This window comes from Pleurodeles waltl, chromosome 1_2 (assembly GCF_031143425.1).
Source record: "Pleurodeles waltl isolate 20211129_DDA chromosome 1_2, aPleWal1.hap1.20221129, whole genome shotgun sequence".
NCBI classification, from domain to species: Eukaryota; Metazoa; Chordata; class Amphibia; order Caudata; family Salamandridae; genus Pleurodeles; species Pleurodeles waltl.
Genome location: NC_090437.1, coordinates 1172475219 through 1172493607, shown reverse-complemented (window position 1 = coordinate 1172493607; position 18389 = coordinate 1172475219). Strand labels below are relative to the sequence as shown.

The 18389-nt window shown below is 41.4% G+C and overlaps 1 protein-coding gene across 2 annotated transcripts in view; it reads left to right on the top strand.

The window, feature by feature from the left end:
• Window positions 1–18389, top strand: part of AFAP1 (actin filament associated protein 1) — a 482665-nt gene that overhangs the window by 354437 nt on the left and 109839 nt on the right. For both annotated transcript variants that reach the window (XM_069203306.1, XM_069203299.1), the window contains exons 10-11: window positions 8618–8829; window positions 12067–12212. In XM_069203306.1, the coding sequence (XP_069059407.1) occupies window positions 8618–8829; window positions 12067–12212 (358 nt within the window). The remainder of the gene's footprint in view (window positions 1–8617; window positions 8830–12066; window positions 12213–18389) is intronic.

Below are 18389 nucleotides of genomic sequence, written 5' to 3'. Positions count from 1 at the left end.
CTAAAGTCCCGACGCCTGGGAGAGACCCTGCACCCGCAGCCCCCAGGACCTGAAGGACCGGACTTTCACTAGAGAAGCGACCCCCAGGAGTCCCTCTCCCTTGCCCAAGTGGAGGTTTCCCCGAGGAACCCCCCCCTTGCCTGCCTGCAGCGCTGAAGAGATCCCGAGATCTCTCATAGACTAACATTGCGAACCCGACGCTTGTTTCTACACTGCACCCGGCCGCCCCCGCGCCGCTGAGGGTGAAATTTCTGTGTGGGCTTGTGTCCCCCCCGGTGCCCTACAAAACCCCTCTGGTCTGCCCTCCGAAGACGCGGGTACTTACCTGCAAGCAGACCGGAACCGGGGCACCCCCTTCTCTCCATTCTAGCCTATGTGTTTTGGGCACCACTTTGAACTCTGCACCTGACCGGCCCTGAGCTGCTGGTGTGGTGACTTTGGGGTTGCTCTGAACCCCCAACGGTGGGCTACCTTGGACCAAGAACTAAGCCCTGTAAGTGTCTTACTTACCTGGTTAACCTAACAAATACTTACCTCCCCTAGGAACTGTGAAAATTGCACTGTGTCCACTTTTAAAACAGCTATTTGTCAATAACTTGAAAAGTATACATGCAATTTTGATGATTTGAAGTTCCTAAAGTACTTACCTGCAATACCTTTCGAATGAGATATTACATGTAGAATTTGAACCTGTGGTTCTTAAAATAAACTAAGAAAAGATATTTTTCTATATAAAAACCTATTGGCTGGATTTGTCTCTGAGTGTGTGTACCTCATTTATTGTCTTGTGTATGTGCAACAAATGCTTAACACTACTCCTTGGATAAGCCTACTGCTCGACCACACTACCACAAAATAGAGCATTAGTATTATCTATTTTTACCACTATTTTACCTCTAAGGGGAACCCTTGGACTCTGTGCATGCTATTCCTTAATTTGAAATAGCACATACAGAGCCAACTTCCTACATTGGTGGCAGCGGTGGGATACAAGACTTTGCATTTGCTGGACTACTCAGCCAATACCTGATCACACGACAAATTCCAAAATTGTCATTAGAAATTCATTTTTGCAATTTGAAATTTTTCTAAATTCTTAAAAGTCCTGCTAGGGCCTTGTGTGTTAAGTCCCTGTTTAGCATTGTCTTTTAGAGTTTAAAAGTTTGTTAAAAGTTTGAAATTAGATTCTAGAAACAGTTTTAGATTCTTTAAAAAGTATTCCAACTTTTAGAAGCAAAATGTCTAGCACAGATGTGACTGTGGTGGAACTCGACACCACACCTTACCTCCATCTTAAGATGAGGGAGCTAAGGTCACTCTGTAAAATAAAGAAAATAACAATGGGCCCCAAACCTACCAAAATACAGCTCCAGGAGCTTTTGGCAGAGTTTGAAAAGGCCAACCCCTCTGAGGGTGGCAACTCAGAGGAAGAGGATAGTGACTTGGAGGACAATTCCCCCCTACCAGTCCTATCTAGGGAGAACAGGGTCCCTCAAACCCTGACTCCAAAAATAATAGTCAGAGATGCTGGTTCCCTCACAGGAGAGACCAACACCTCTGAAATCACTGAGGATAGCCCCAGTGAAGAGGACATCCAGTTAGCCAGGATGGCCAAAAGATTGGCTTTGGAAAGACAGATCCTAGCCATAGAGAGGGAAAGACAAGAGATGGGCCTAGGACCCATCAATGGTGGCAGCAACATAAATAGGGTCAGAGATTCTCCTGACATGTTGAAAATCCCTAAAGGGATTGTAACTAAATATGAAGATGGTGATGACATCACCAAGTGGTTCACAGCTTTTGAGAGGGCTTGTGTAACCAGAAAAGTGAACAGATCTCACTGGGGTGCTCTCCTTTGGGAAATGTTCACTGGAAAGTGTAGGGATAGACTCCTCACACTCTCTGGAAAAGATGCAGAATCTTATGACCTCATGAAGGGTACCCTGATTGAGGGCTTTGGATTCTCCACTGAGGAGTATAGAATTAGATTCAGGGGGGCTCAAAAATCCTCGAGCCAGACCTGGGTTGATTTTGTAGACTACTCAGTAAAAACACTAGATGGTTGGTTAACTGGAAATGAAGTGTGTGACTATGTTGGGCTTTATAATTTGTTTATGAAAGAACACATTTTAAGTAACTGCTTCAATGAAAAGTTGCATCAGTATCTGGTAGACCTAGGTCCAATTTCTCCCCAAGAATTGGGAAAGAAGGCAGACCACTGGGTCAAGACTAGGGTAACCAAAACTTCCACTGGGGGTGACCAAAAGAAAGGGGTTACAAAAACTCCCCAGGAGAAAGTGGGTGACACTAGAAACAAAGAAAAGGAGTCCTCTGTAGGCCCCCAAAAACCAGAACAGGTGGGTGGGCCCCAAGACACAACCCAAAACAAAGGTGGGTACCAGGGTAAGAACTGGGATGCCACTAAGGCATGGTGCCACAACTGTAAACAGTCTGGGCACCACACCAAGGACGCTTCTTGTCCCAAAAACAAACCCCAGAACAAAATTCCAGGGGTAACCAGTGTAGCCATGGGAGATGACTCCTCAGATGAGGAGGTCTTCATAGCCTTCAACTGGAAACAGGGCCCAACAGGTGAGTTGGAGATTCCAGAGGGAAGTAGACACTTCCACCACCTACTGGTGAATGGAATCCCAACCACTGCCCTGAGAGACACTTGTGCCAGTCACACTATTGTGCATGAACAGGGAGGAACCCAATCTCTGCCCCTGTCAAAACTAGCTCAAGAACTCTGGAAGTGGACAATTAGAGAAATCATAGCACTTCATCTTTCAGGGAAAGGTAATATAGAGGTGGATAGACTGAGCGGACAAGTGTCATGGTCCCATGGATGGGAGCTAAACCAAAATATAGTCAGCATGATTTTTCAGAAATGGGGAACACCAGAACTAGATCTGTATCGCCACACCACTGAATGCAGAATACCAAAGCTTTGCCTCCAGAGAACCATACAAACAATCCCTAGTGAATGCTCTTTTGATAGACTGGTTAGGGACATTTGTGTATGCTTTTCCTCCGATTCCACAGTTACATAGGGTGATTAGCAAATGCACGATAAACAGGATGACACTAATACTGATTGCCTCGTAGTGGGCCAGACAGACATAGTTCTGAGAGCTTATAGAACTAGCACAAGGGACCTTTCAGAAACTACCAAATCAACAGGATCTGTTGTCAATGGAAAAAGGAAGGGTACTACACATGGAAGTCAATTCACCAAAGTACCAGGGGTAGCGGATGCAACATCACATGCTACTTGACTTTTACTTGCTCTCACACACCCATACTTACACACACATTTACATATATGCACATGGTTTCTCACATTTACACACAATCATCCACAAGCACACACACAATAGACATTTAAAAGCATTTTTGCTTAACTCATCTGTAAGGGAGAATGATATTCCAGCTAATTGTACTTTTTTTAAAATTACAACAGTACTGAATAATGTGATATTATTCACTAGCAGTGTAATAAACAAAATGACATAATAAAAGAAAAGTGGAGGAGCCCCAAACAACTCCCATACGGACAAGCTATCCCTGTGTTCCTGGCATTTATTTTGCCACAATTGAGGCCAGAGATCGCAGATGAAGTGCAGCGGGTCTCAAGGGGCAAGTCGGGTCTCAGCTGCGACCCCTAAATGACATCTATGGTGCTACACCCTGAACCAGAGGTTTTAAACTTAGCAGCATGGCGCCCGAGAACATAGAATTCGGACATTTAAAGCTGCTGGAAAACACCATAGTTATACTAAGAGAAGCAAGGAAGACAACAACAAGAAAGTGTTATCTGGCAGAAATTTGTTTTAGGAATGGGCTAGTAAGGAAAAACACAAGGGGCACAACTGAGTTAAAATATCTGACACATCTTCTGGAATGCAAACTGACATGCTTCTTTAAAAGCACATGTAGCAGCAATAGTGGCTTACACAAGAGGTCATATTGGAAGAAGCTTTTTCACAGCACCAGTAATAGAGGTTCTTGGAGGGAGCTAAAAGAATAGCGCCACCAAGAAAGGTCCCTGCACCCAAATGTAATCTAAATGTGGCACTCACACAGTTTCTTCGAACCTTTGCACAAGGCATCATTACAAATGCTGACTTTGAAGAATGCAGTCGTGGTGGCTATACCTTCTCTGCGCAGCGTGAGTGAATTGCAGGCACTCACGCTAAAAGAACCATACCTTCAGGTGCAGGATTGTCATGAGTACAGATCCGCAGTTCTTGCCAAAATTAATATCACACTTTCACATGAATCAAAGTGTTCAAATTCCAAGTTTTTTCCAAAATCCAAAGACACACAGAAAAAACATTGCACACATTAGACTCGCCATAATGTACTACATTAAAAAGACAAAACGAAACAAAGACTAAACAACTATTTGTTTCAATTACAGACAGTTTTCTGGGAAGTCCTGTAACTAAAATCACAATTACAAGATGGAAAGCACAGAGTATTCAGCACCCAGGGCACATTCACCAAGAAAGAAGGGAGCAACCATTGCCTTCTTAGCAAATGCAACATTACAGGAAATTTGTATGGCAGCAGTGTTGTCATCAGCACAGTGCTTAATTTGAGCCGGTGGTTGCTGATGGGGGGCACCAGCACTTATTTTTGGGGGCTGGCACTTTTTTGCTTGCAGTCAATGCCTGATGCAAAAAAAATACACTAATGGAAAATAAGGAGGAAGAGAAAGGCTGAAAAGAGTAACAAAGGGAGAAAGCAGAAAGCTGCAAGAGTGATCTGAAGGAGAAGGGAGTGGCTGTAAATAGATTTAGGAGGCCCGCAGTGGTTTTTAGGATTACGATGCTTCAATATTCTGTGGTTGTACATTTAATTGCAGCAGCTGTGAGTTTGAGAAAATCTCTGAGCACCAGCACATTTTTATTTACACATTAACCACTGCAACTGTGTTGGACTTCACAAGTCACTACTGTTTAGATATACACATGAACAAAGAAGCACAAGTGGGACGAAAGGTCTTACAACATCTGTTTACCAATCAATGCTCATCTTCAGCCCAGCCCCCGCAAAATTAACAAACTGCTACAAAACCGATGCATAGCATGTGAATCCTGAAAAGAAAATGTATAGTTTCTTTCCTGTAGGTGTAGTTTTTCAGTTTGAAAAAATTTATTGTTACACACGCGACCCAGCCACCTCCACCAAGGAGATGAAAGGAAGGAACAACAGACATTAAAAAAAAGAATCTGTAGATGGTGACGAAAGGTGGGAGCTTATGGAGAAAACAGAGCGACCTCTCAAGAGACACCAAATGGGGTCTGTCTAAGCCCACCAACAACAAAAAACAAGCATTTGTCAATGCAATAGGTCTTGCATTTTCTTGAGTTAGAGCTATTGGCATTGTAAATTCATACGTGGACTTTTCTTGCCACATAAATTAGTCAACCCTGCTTCATAATTTCGTCTTTTTTTGCCATATAATTCCAGTGACCCAGCATTTAACTAAATCACTTCCATTTACCTTCTGCGTCTATTTTAAAACATATACAATTTTCATTTAAACCTTCATAAAAAATAAACTTTTGATATTAAGAGTGTAATGCTCAAAACACCAAAACAAAAATATCATTTGGGACGGATTGGAGGGTGAAAGGAAATAGGGAGTCAGGAGTAATGATGGAGAGGACAAGTGACGTAGTAATGGTGTTGGGCCCTGGAGCAAGAAAGGAAAATGGTTAACTACAATTTTGGTAGGAAAGGACAGCAGTAATTAGAGTTGCATGAGGTCCATGGGTCTCTGGGCCCTGGTGCCACTGCACCTGTTGCTGTATTGACTAGGCGACAGGTGAGAAAGCGGATGGGGCAGAAAAAGAGAAGCGAAAGGAATAAAACAGAAAAAAGAAAGAAAGAAAGAAGAGGTCACAAAGAAATAAAATAAAGAGGAGAAAGAAAGAAAACACAACTAAGAAGAAATGGAGCAAACGTGTGAGACAAAAGAAAAAGGGGAGAAAGCTAACAAACGAAAGATAAAGAAGAAAAAATAATGAAAGAAGTGTGAAAAGAAAGAAAAATGAACATTAGAGGAAAAAGAGAGATGGTGAGAGAAACAAGCAGCGAAAAAACCACAGCATGTATGTCCTGACACATTTCCTACAGACACAGAATGGGAAAACCACTTTTGACACTTCGGGTCCCGACAAGTAATTTGTGGCTTCCACATACAGATGAGAAAAAGAGGGATTTATCGTAAAGCATGTATTGGCAGATAAAGATAAGAAAAACACCAGAGAAATGAAGGATGAACTATCTAAAAAAAAAAAGTGAAAGGACGCATACAAGTCAAAGGGAAGAGTAAATAAAACAGACAAAGAAAGAATGAAGCGAAGAGAAAATTGTGAAAGAATGAACGCCTGATGAAGAAAAAAGAGAGGAACGAAACAAGGAAAGAAATATGTTTTTGCGAGTTTGAAAGAGGAGGTAGCAAGACGAAGAGGGAAATAAAAAAATAAAAAAAAGGGAGAGGAGTAGAAAAAAACTGTTGAAAGAAAGAGCGAATGTGGATTTTAGGAGCTGAAAAGAGAAAAAACAGAGTAAACAGAGTAAAGGCAAGAATGGAGCGACATAGGTTAAACGGACCCTTCCAAACATAGATGACAGCTAAGAATAGATGTAATTGGTTCCCCCCCCTATCCACAAACAGAAGTCAGAGTGTGGAAAAGCAGGGGCACTGCAGAACAGCAGGAAGTGCATTAGCAGAGTTGTATGTGAACCACAATACAACAATATTGAGGCGCTTTAGATCAGGATTGGGGGTATAGACAGAGCTGTGTCCCGGCCCAGAGCTGTCATAATAGAAAGGCAGGGGATGAGGAACAAGAAACGGAGCGCCGTGTAATTCTTGGTACTAGAATAATAGAGAGCTGCAGGTTAGTGTTGAGGTGCACTGACAGAATTGTATGTTGGCTGCAGTACTGGAATAGTAAAGGGCACACAAGGTCAGAAGTGAGGTATGTTAATGGAGCTATGTGTGAAACCTAGTATTGGCATGCCAGTGTTGCCGGGTGTTAGCCTGAATGTACCATAGTGAAGCAGCGAGTGGGGCCAAGCATGGAAGTGGCATTGCCGCTGAAGCACAGAAGCGAGGAGTCCTCAGAAGAAATGTGCACTGAATGTTAGAATTGATGGATTCTGGTGAAGCTGTGGTGGTTCCCATCAACATTGGTGTTGGATATTAGACTTGAGGTGCACCGGCTGAGCTATGTTTTGCTCTTTTGAGTCCAGTATTGGCTTGGCAGTGGGACTAAATATTAGAATTGATCTGCTGTAATGGAACTTTATGTGAGCAGTGTCCCAGTATAGGAAAGGAAGTGACCTTGCCAGAGTAGAACTGAGGTGCACTCATGGAGTTGCGCCTGATCTCCCAGTACTGTGTTCTGACTGTAAGAATTGAGGTCTGACTGGCAGACATGTGTGGGGTTCTGGCATGGCTGAGGGGCTTGGAGTGTGTGAAATGAGGTGCACTGATGGAGCTCCGCTCGAGGTCCCAGTACTGGAGCAGCATTGTATACTGACTGGAAGAACTGAAGGGCTATGGCAGACAACGCATGTGGGGTTCCTGGCACTGGCACAGCGGAGTGCTTGGAGTGTGTGAACTGAGGTGCACTGATGGAGCTGCGAGTGGGATCCCAGTATAGAGCAGAAAAGGGCAGTGTCTCTTGAGGATTGCGGAGCCCTGGTAGAGCTTGGTGCCTAGCCTATAAGCAGTTACAAGCTATCCTCCGCCCTTGCTCTCAGTACCACAGAGGCAGGCACACTTGGTAAAGAAAATCCAAGCCAAGCAAGGGCAGGAGCCAGGCAGCTGAGAGAGGGTGCAGAGAGCCCACAAAGACCAAATGTGACCAAGATAACAGCCTGATTTATAGCCTTGTTTACAGCCAAGCTCAGAGCAAGAATGCTCTGCAAATGAAAAGGGAAGCTTTTATCAACAGGAGCAGGAAAGAAAGTTAAAAAAAAAAAAAGTTCCCTACAGACCAGATAAACAGGACAAAGCATAATTATACCTTAATTGGTCCCTGCTCCCACACAGAAGGATGGGCAAAGAGGCATGACTGACCACTAGCAAGAAAGGATCTGAGTGCATGTCTGATTTTGGGAGGAGAAAGGGGAGGGTGTGTGCTACTGGTGTGGAAAGCATAAACTGTCCAAAAAATGTTTAAAAAAAAAAAAAATGCTCAGAACTTGAGGGTCGTGTGTGATAAGTGCAGGAGACTCTGTACTTAAGGGGTTATAACATATTGATTTGTTATTGGAAAGTTATGTATGGCTCCAATGGAAGCCTCTGTCGTTAATAACCAGATCGAAATCAAATTGTTGACGTAACTATGGAAAACAAAAGATGCTTCCCGCTGATGCTGCTTCACAGTGGGAAAATCACTGGCTTCACTCTGTTCTATGGTGTTTATGGTGCAAAAAAACACAACTCTGTCACTGCTCAACATACTTTCCAAAATTGACATAGTTGATTAGATCTCGAACATTTGTTTACATTTGGAATTCCTATTGAATGTAGTGTTTTAACAGGCTTTTAATTTTTGTCTTGACATTTTTTTTTATTTTCGTTTCACAGGATATCTGAATGTGCTATCCAACAACCGCTGGCGCGAACGCTGGTGCAGAGTGAAAGATCATAAGCTCATTTTCCACAAGGACAGGACGGATCTGAAGACTCATATTGTTTCCATCCCCCTCCGAGGATGTGAAGTCATTCCAGGCCTCGACTCCAAGCATCCTTTAACCTTTCGCCTGCTCCGGAATGGGCAGGAGGTTGCGGTACTTGAGGTGCGACATTACTTTCTATACATGCAAAGCTTGATTGATGATAACTGTACTTGAAGGTTGTTGAGGAATTATTTCTTAATCCATTGCTCAAGAAGCCATTTTTATTATGGGAGGCACCAGAAAGGCACACACAATCTGTATTAAAGGGCTGCGGACTGCGAATGACGGCATATGTCCAAGGGTATCTGGACATTATTCCAAGACAGCATGCAATGATTTTGAAGTAACTGGGTACTTTTGAAATAAGAAAAGCCCCGGTGGAAATCTACATAAAACATGTACCTTTCATGCTTTGATGTATTAATTAGTAAATGTTATATTTCACCTTGCTTAGGCTCTGTGTTTAGTCCCTAGGAAGAGGAACAACTTTCTTTCAAATGTAATTCAGACTTGAATGTATATTTTTAAGCCAAATAAAAAGATATGAAATTAATACAGTAAACTACCCTTTAAAGTACACTTTTACATTTTAAAACGTTTTTGGTTCAGCTTGGCATCTTTCTGCTAGCACTCTCTAACCTAGCTGTTCTCCTAGCTGCTGTAATAGAACACACCCTCTTTGATCTCTGCCTTACTGAATCTGAGTGCCCTCCACTTTCATGATATTTTATAATTGTTCAACCTGCTGGAAATCTTTTAATGACTTCTTGAGTGCTTCATGACTTGGTTCTTCGATTTTCTATCTATTGATCAATAAATTATTTTTCACATATTCAAAAGATGGCTTGGTTCATAATAGTATTTGGGCATCGAACTTCTTATGGCTTCTTTCAGTGCACACCTTTGTGCGGATATTTTGTATTTTAACAGGTCACACCATTGCCAGCAGTTCTGCAACATGAATCTTTTCTGGATTCACATGCTGTGCCTTATTCTGCCATCTAGTGGTTGGGTCCGGAATTGTCTCCAGGAACGTTTTTGTCCCGTCCTTTTTTTTGTGTCGTTGTTGAGCATCGACATACCTCCATTTAGTGTCCCCTGTGACGTTGTTGCACTTCCTCTGGAAGTTCCTACCTGTGGTTGCCATCTTCAGATTCTTTTTTTCCACCATTGGGTCTGGACGCTTGCTGAAGAAAATAGCAAAGAAACTGCAGAGAACATTGTTGAAAACTTGAAGATAGATACAATTGAAGAGATACTCACTTAGAAGACCAGAGAAGAAGGCAGATAAATGGTTTTTGAGGTTTTCAGAGAATGCCTGTGCAGAGGGGCTCCCTGGATGGCTTAATGGAGAATACACCTTTTCAATTATGTAAATACTCATAAAAAGACAATCATCCGGTCTGTAATCTGTGCCTACCGTTGGACCATTGAAGCAAGGACTGTAATGCCTGTGCAGCATTCGCATGAAGACTCTAAGAGTTAGAGAGAAGCAGAGGTGCGCGCATCACCCCATGCAGGTGGAGGAAAATGTTGCGGAAGGAGAAGCAGCGGAGGTCGACTTGTAAATCGTTGTCGTAGAAGCCCAGGGGGGTCAAAGGTTCACGAATATAAGAGGTAAGAGAACCATCCACCTAAAAAAAACAGGACCAAGCTGTGTAAAACTTACTCGAGAACCCTAAAAGGAGCCTTGCTATCGAAGAAAATGATGGCCGCAACCATGACCCAAAATAAGGATCCCGTCAGAACATCGATCTGCCTGGATGTTCGGGCTGGCCTGTTCCAATGGGGTGCAGGGTCAAGACTGATTTGCATATGGCTCGGTCCAAAATGGGGTGGCATGGTGAGCAACATAATGATGTATTCAACCCAGATCTGTGACTGAGGGTGAGAGTTTGAAAAGTTTCAGCACTTCGCCCCTCAACCGTATGTGTTGCTAAGGCTGCTATTTTGCACCTGCTCTTATTTTCTACTGAAGGACGTGTCTACTTTGCCTATAAGCTAACCCACCACATATACTGTACCCCAGGTGAGCTGTATCTTACAACTTTGACCACACAAGACAAACTGGCCTTTGCTGGAGCCAAGGAAGTCAAGGCAATCACCAAATATACAATTTTATTTTGGATCACTCTGTTAATAAAGAACTCTTAAGCCTTGTCAATAAAAGACCCTCCAGCTGGCCTTCATGCACAATCTGTATAAATGTATGCCATGTCAGCTGCTCCTGCTCTCAGCAGGAGCTGATATTTTTCAGACCACTTGGTTTTCATTGCACAACTATTTAAAACCATGTCTCATGGCTCAGGCATGCAGTGTGGTATGACTTAAGGGTTTTGCTTTTCAAACATTTCCTCACCAACCTCATCCCCAGATGGGTTAGTACTGGAGATACCATCTCCAGGTATGCTTTGTCACATTTATAAACGCTCTCTTGGTTCCCTCCTCATTCCTCGATGGGCTGCAGAAAACAAAGACAGAACTGTCACCAGCACGTCAGATGGTGCCATATATATATTAGGATCTAGTCCCAAGGGAGGTGGATCAATTTTCAATTGGAGTTGTGTGGCGCCCCCTGGCTGGTGGACAGGCTTCCGAATCCACTCGGGAGGATATTTATTGGGTGATGAATCTGCAAAAAGCCATTTTATTCACCAGAAATATTGTTACTGAAGGTAATTCGTGTTTTCTTCATAGCCCTAGTATGAACTCAAGTTACATTTTACAGCCTGTCCCATATATGTTCAACTTTATTACCACCACTGAATGGTAACCTATTGTTTTACTTGTTTATTCAAGCTCCCTGACAAATTACTTTTGTAAATGGAATAACACAACTACTTTTTATTTAGAAAAGGTTTTAATTAATACAGCTTCCTATGAGTTTATGTAAAGCTTTAGCATATAAAGTGTACGGTGCAAAGTGTGAGTTTCGGATCGCCTCCAAGAAGTAAAAAATTATATGACATGCATTTGGTGTTTTACTTCTAAAACAAATCGGTAAGGCATCACATACCCCTCACTGATTTCTGCCTGTGGTTAAGAGGTAGTGTTCAGAACATTTGTTTAAGCTTTTACTTCTTTGCAAGAAGGGCTGGATCTTTATCACAACTTACATCAGGAATGAAATCTCTCTGCTATAGCTTGTCAATTTCATTCTTGTTATCTTAGTGAATACATTCAGTGAAGTCTGATGTAGCCTTTGAAATACTTCAGACATCCTCTTATGTTCTCAAGAGAATATCCAAGCAAATCTGATGCAGTATGTCCCTATCTCATCAGCAAACCCAAATTCTTAGGAGACTTATACGAGTTGTGCAATAAACAGCATCTGATATTTTTTTCTGATTGTTTAAGGCTTCGTCTTCTGAAAGCATGGGAAGATGGATTGGAATTCTCCTGGCTGAAACTGGTTCATCAACTGATCCCGGAACGCTACACTATGACTATATCGATGTGGAGATGACTGCAAATGTTATCCAGACAGCAAAACAGACTTTCTGGTGAGGAGAATTTATTACATGTTACTTTATTTTGATTTGTAATATGTTAGCATACTTTGTCCGTTTTATAACTGCCAAATTCATGCAAAAATGTGTTTGCTCCACGGAATAACTGCAAAGCTTCACCATTTCAGTAAGCCTTTACTCCATTTACAAATGCTAGCCCCCTTTTCCTGTCCTCAAATGGAAATTGAAGGACCTACCTTGCATTCATAAGAGTATATGAAAACCTTCTAGCCTTGGCTTCCTTGGAATCGTGTACTCTTTCAGCGTGCCAGTGATTTTCAGTTTAGGAATGCCCTTTTTATGTTCTAAAATCCTTTTTGGCCTTCACTGTTATTGAGGGAATGTGTCCCTGCGTTCATTCAGTTTTTTTTTCTCTCGTTTTTATAAGGTTAAGTACGTCCTCAGTTGTATGTTGCGTGCTTTGAATGTAGAGGAAATTAATAGTGATAATTTATCTTCACAAGCATTCTTTCATGTTGACATGTTATCATCTGCAAAGTTTACTGAACTAGTTCAACACACGTTCAAGGTCTATTCTAACAAAATGGCTAGTCTCATTCATCAAACATTGTGTGCTTCACAATTGTGCCTCCCTTTCCCAAGCAAAATTTCATCAGTGATGTTTTCATGGCATGGGTCTCTGGGAAACGTTCGAAAGTCAATTATGCAAGTTATTCTTTGTGTGAAGAGGTAATACTAAAGCTGTCCTTTGTTCTGCCAACTCCCAGATAACTGCTGACCCCTTAGCAAGGCTTATCTAACACCATATGCCCTTTCTGAGGCCTGAAGCAAGCCATTTTACTGGAGTTGGTAACTCTCCCACCCAAGCATGTGTATTTTAAGCACTGGCAGTTTGAGAGGTGGAGAATTGGTTTTCTCCCCTACCCTACTATGCCTAGGAATGTGGTGTCTACAAGTGTCCTCCTAGTGAATAGGAGAAGCCCTTCTTTGCATCTCCACGTCGAAAACGGTAGTGAGAAAGCTGCCCTTTTTCCTACTAACTTTTCCTGTCCCACTCCCGGATATCTAATGGCTGCTAAGTGGTCAGCAGCTAATGCCCATTGGCCTTTCCTGAGGCTAGAGACAAGCCACCTCTCCAAGCCAAGGGTGTGTGTTTCCACTATGGAGATGCAATGAGTGGTAGAACTATTTTTAAGCCAGGTAGGCTTAAGTACATTTTAGCAAAGCTACTTTTCTGCTTAAGTTATCAAACATCAGACTGCACCATAAGTTCAGATATTAAAAACTAATCAGGAAATAACTTTGAAGCAAAATCTGCATGTCCTGTGCTTGTGGGGCCTTTTTGCCCCAGTAAATTAAGCAGGTTTTACCTACAAGGCTTATGGCACAGCTTGTAATTGCAATATGTGCAGTAACATGGATAACTACCCATATTGCAACTAATCAAGATCACTTTAATCGGAGCTACAGTGGTTAAATGGTAAAACATTTTATTAATCGCGGTGTTTCCAAAACCGCCAATTGATGTGTTCGCCTCACTCACTATTTATTTGTATTGTTATTTTTTTAAGGTTAAATTACAATACACAAGACATACTCTTCTTAAGAGATAAATACCACATTAATCCTATGTTTCTCTAAATGTAAGAGAATATTGGAGCTGCTCCACCCTATGTGAGACCCATCATGTTTCGCAATGCCGCGTGCACACGCCTCTGTTTCAAAATCAGAAACATTAAACAAGCATTTAAATTAGGCATGTGCGAAAGTTGTTTGATTTCCTTGAAGGTTATTATTTGAAATGTAAATAAAAAAAAGAGAGAACATATGAGGCATTAGGCAAAAAACATGTTAGCTACCACTGCTTAGCTTGGCTTCTTGCAACTTCCCTTTAAGCTTTGGAATGTGATATACAATTTAGATCATGACGATTGTGGTTAAGGATTTTTTCACATGGCAGAACAATTGCAAATTTACAAAATAAGTACTTCCAACATAAGATTGTATATTCTTTAGGTAAACTAAAAACTTTCATGCAATGTATTGATAGAGAGGCGATAAAAATTGATGAAATGGAATAGTACCCCAGAACCTCTTAATTGGTAACCTTATTTCATTAATTAAAGCAATTCAATGTGTGCAGTTTGCCCAATTTGAGAAAATTAGACTAACAAACTACTACCATAATAAAGAAGTGGCTGAGAGAAAACGAGAAGATATATGGAGTGTTGAGAAGAGGAAAGGGGTACCAGGGTAAATGTATTAAGGTAGAGGTACTTTGTTAAGTAGGGATACATCTACTGTGCTATAGGCTGGGTTGGAGTTATCAGTCTGTATCTAGGTGGTACATATCATACGGTATAGGCCTTGGGAAGGAGGTACTAGGGAAGTGCCTCTTAACCTTTTGGCCTTTGGCTTCTGCAGACTCCCCCTAAATCACTATTGGAAGCTAGGGACCACAGCCTAATAAATTACTGCGATTCAGACCCAAACAAAATAGTAAACAAAATACAGAAACGAGTGTATATTGAGCAAACATACAAATTATGAAATATCTTATTTGATTCGCAAAGAAAACATATTCATAAGTCAAAATTTTTACTTTAATGGAAAGGTTGGAGCCTTTCAAAATCTGTTTTTATTTTTAAAAGCTGAAGCGATTTACTAGACCCTGGAATCAAGCTCAGTACAAGAACTTAATTTTGAGCCTCCTGATCTAGTTTCTTAACTTTTATAGAGCATTTTAAAATGTTACATTTTACATGTGCATTTTTATGTATACATTCTTTATTAATCTGCTAATGTTGTACCAGGGTGTACTTAGAAATATAGATAACGGGATATTGAGTATGCTAGAGGAATAGTAAATAGGTGTCCACTGAGGGACTGGGTTTTAAGTAGGGACTGACCCTGGTCTGGTGGCTCATTGAAGTAATATACCCCCTTAAGGAAAATGTGCTCTGGTCAAAAGTTAAATGGCTCGACTCTGCCTTTCATCCTCCTGAGGTAAAGTAATAATCCCATAATGTTGAGTAAATCTGAACATCTGCGATTCATGCCCCTCGCGGTGAGTGTGAGCTTTATACGTACACGGTCTTTTATTTCATGTTAGAAGTCCTAGGGCATGTCAAGGGTAAAGAACTAGTGTGAAGAAGAGAAATCATATTTGAGTGAAAAGAGTAGGAAGATACCATAGTAAAGGAAAAGAGCAGCAAACGAAAAGAAGGAATGAATGTCTCACCAGACTAACTCGACAAAGAGAAGGTTCACAGGGAGGAGAAAATAAAAGTGCGTGGTGGTCCCATGATAAACGGGGAGCAAGGGTTCTCCGTGATCTTGGGGAAGAAAGACTGCAGGGCATTCCCAAGAATGGACTTGAGATCCTTGGAAAACTTACAGGAACGATTTGTGGGAAAAGTGTGTCCGAAACAGGTCACTATAATCATGTTTTTCTCTAAAAGCACATAGAACCTCATCTGCCAAATGGTGTCTTCCCTGCACCCTGGTGAGAAACCCCACTCTAATTCTCTTGTTATTAACCCTTTCGAAGAATGGAACATCCCAGCAAAGAAGAATGCATTTCCATTGATTGCAACTGATTTGACCTGTACATTTGTTCCAAAGTAAAATGCTGCTCACTGGAATGCAATAGGAAGTGAAAAACAATCAACTCCCTCTTAAAAGTAAAAACGCAGCTGTCCAAGCTGCGGTCACTGCACAGATCCTGTTTCATCAATTATTTATAACAACTCTAGAGATCAATGTCTTGTGCGGCTGATACAATTACCTCTCTTCTGAAGGTAAATGCGCCCCATGACGCCGTTCCACTTGGCAGGCGGAGTGCTCGGCACTAATGAGATTGTTGTAAATGCTGATGCTGTTATGGCTTTGTGCATGGCACACAGACATGGGGTTGGTCTGAAGCCACTAATCTGTTTCACCAAGAAATTAGTCATATTGATAGTTTGTAATATACAACTGACCAAGCTGCTTCTGAATTAAATTTCAACAGCTCTTTATAAAATGCAACTTTGAGTACAGCTGCCATTGTGTTCTGCGGTTCTTTTGTTAATTATAGGTAGAGTTGTAACCTTTGTTGACTAAATGGTAAACATGAGGTAGCAGTTCTCCTTTCACTGTTGTAGATCCTGAGTGTCAATCTCATCCGTTTTTAACCAAATCTTTTGTCTTAGGGCTTTTTTATCGGTGAAACAAGTGCAAGAGATCTTTTAGGGCGGAGTGCTAAGAAATTGATTGCTAGATCCTGAGTGACTAGTGAGGTCATGGATGCTTTATAGTTATGAAGGGAGACTTTGTTTGCTGGGACAAAGGCCCTGTCTATGCATTTATGAAACTGTGCCCGCCCACAAATAGTAATGTTGCGCTGCTACTGGACAATTGGTGCTTAGAGGAAGCTGGTCTCTACAGGCCAAAACAGCTGCCTGTTGGTGCTACTGAAAAAATGATTTGGTTGTGTATCAACAAGGTCGTCACATGTGGATGGAGATGGCATGACTCCCTAAGGTGATTGCCATGCCATACTAATGTATGTACTTTGACAGAAAGAGGAGAAAAATAGATCAGGGAAGGGTGCCATCCATTTCCACTTCTGTGCAGCCTTTGGTGCATTACAAACTGAATACTTATGTGAAATGCAAACCAATGTGTAATTGGTGCCACTTTGGTAAACAGCTCAATCTCCAATCTGCGTGTTTAATTTCATTATCTAGTCAGTTGTAGACTGTTATAGTGATGCCTCGCCTTGCTTAAACACTCATCATGCTCACAGAATTCTCTTCTCAGTAACATATTCCTAGGATTGACATATGGCTTGAGCCCGGCATAAGAATGGGGATGTTCCTCTGTAGCTGTTGCAGCATTCCTAACCCATACGCTTCCTTTCATTGCCAACATCCACATACTCCACCTCTGCATGTTGGTAGTAAGTCCTAACACGTAATGACACCCATGGAAGTTCATGTAGACCAGCTGCCCATATTTTGTGTGTGAGAGAAGTGTTCATGACAAGTGAGAGGGCAATAGAAGACATTTTGTTGCTCATTCAGTATATTTCCTGACCTAACTGATTTGAAAACTGCTGAGGCCCGTCTTCTATTCCAACCACAAAATATCATGTGGTTCTCAGTGTTGGTCACTGGACATCAGTCTGCGAAAAACAAGAAATGGAATTATGTCAAGTGGATAAATCCTCAAATAACATGCCACTCTAAAGAGCAAAGCATTGCTTTTGTCACATGGGATCTTCTTCATTTTTAATAATTAACTGCTAAAAAAGCTTCTACTGCCCGAGCATTTTGCCCTTTCCTGTTTTTAGATAGGACTTCTGCTAGTGACACACACGTTCTTTCACATTTCGACCCAAACGTAGCCTACCTCAAGGATAAGAGGGTTGTTTAAGCGACAAGTGCTGCAGTTCTTCTCCTGCAGCTTGATAGTTTTAGGACCTATCTGGAGATGTGCTGTATTGCTGGAGTAGCTCATCTCCCTTCAGTTATCTTCCAGTAGCCCCCCAGCTACACTTTTTTTCTGCATATTAGTTCCCCCAGTACTTACAAACCTAAATCATTCCCTCATTGTATACAATTTAGAAGACACAATTAAACTGAGTTTGAATGAGTGAGATTTCCAGTGTTTTATATGAAAAGATTTACAACAGAGTAGGACTAGATACTAGATTAAACTTGACTCCGATTAAATGTTTGCTTTTATTTCATTTTATTTCTCTGACAATAGTCTTGCATCATTTTAGGGCCCTGGCCTTATTTTTTGTCATCTGACTTTGATTAGGCAAGAGACAGGCAGAAAAAGGAGAACAATGGAGCAATGGAAAGATAGGTGAATGACAAAGGGACAAGTAAGATGAAAAGGAGCCTGCAAAGATGAGATAAAGAGACAGGAAGTGTGAAAAAAAGAGTTATGGGGTGGTCAAAACTATTCATCTTTCCTATTTGACAACCCTGGCCTTTGATAGCACTGCTGATAAGCTACTGTTAAAAATATTGGATGCCTGCTCTTATTTTATATTTTGGAAGTATATTCACAAAAACACTAAGGTTACAGGACATAGTTAGGAAATAGAATTATAAAAAACATAGGAATTCACTTAAAAAAACAACGGTTACAGGGACATTATAGGCTCACATTTTAAACGTACAAAACCAAAGAAATTCACCTGTTCTAGTTAGTTAC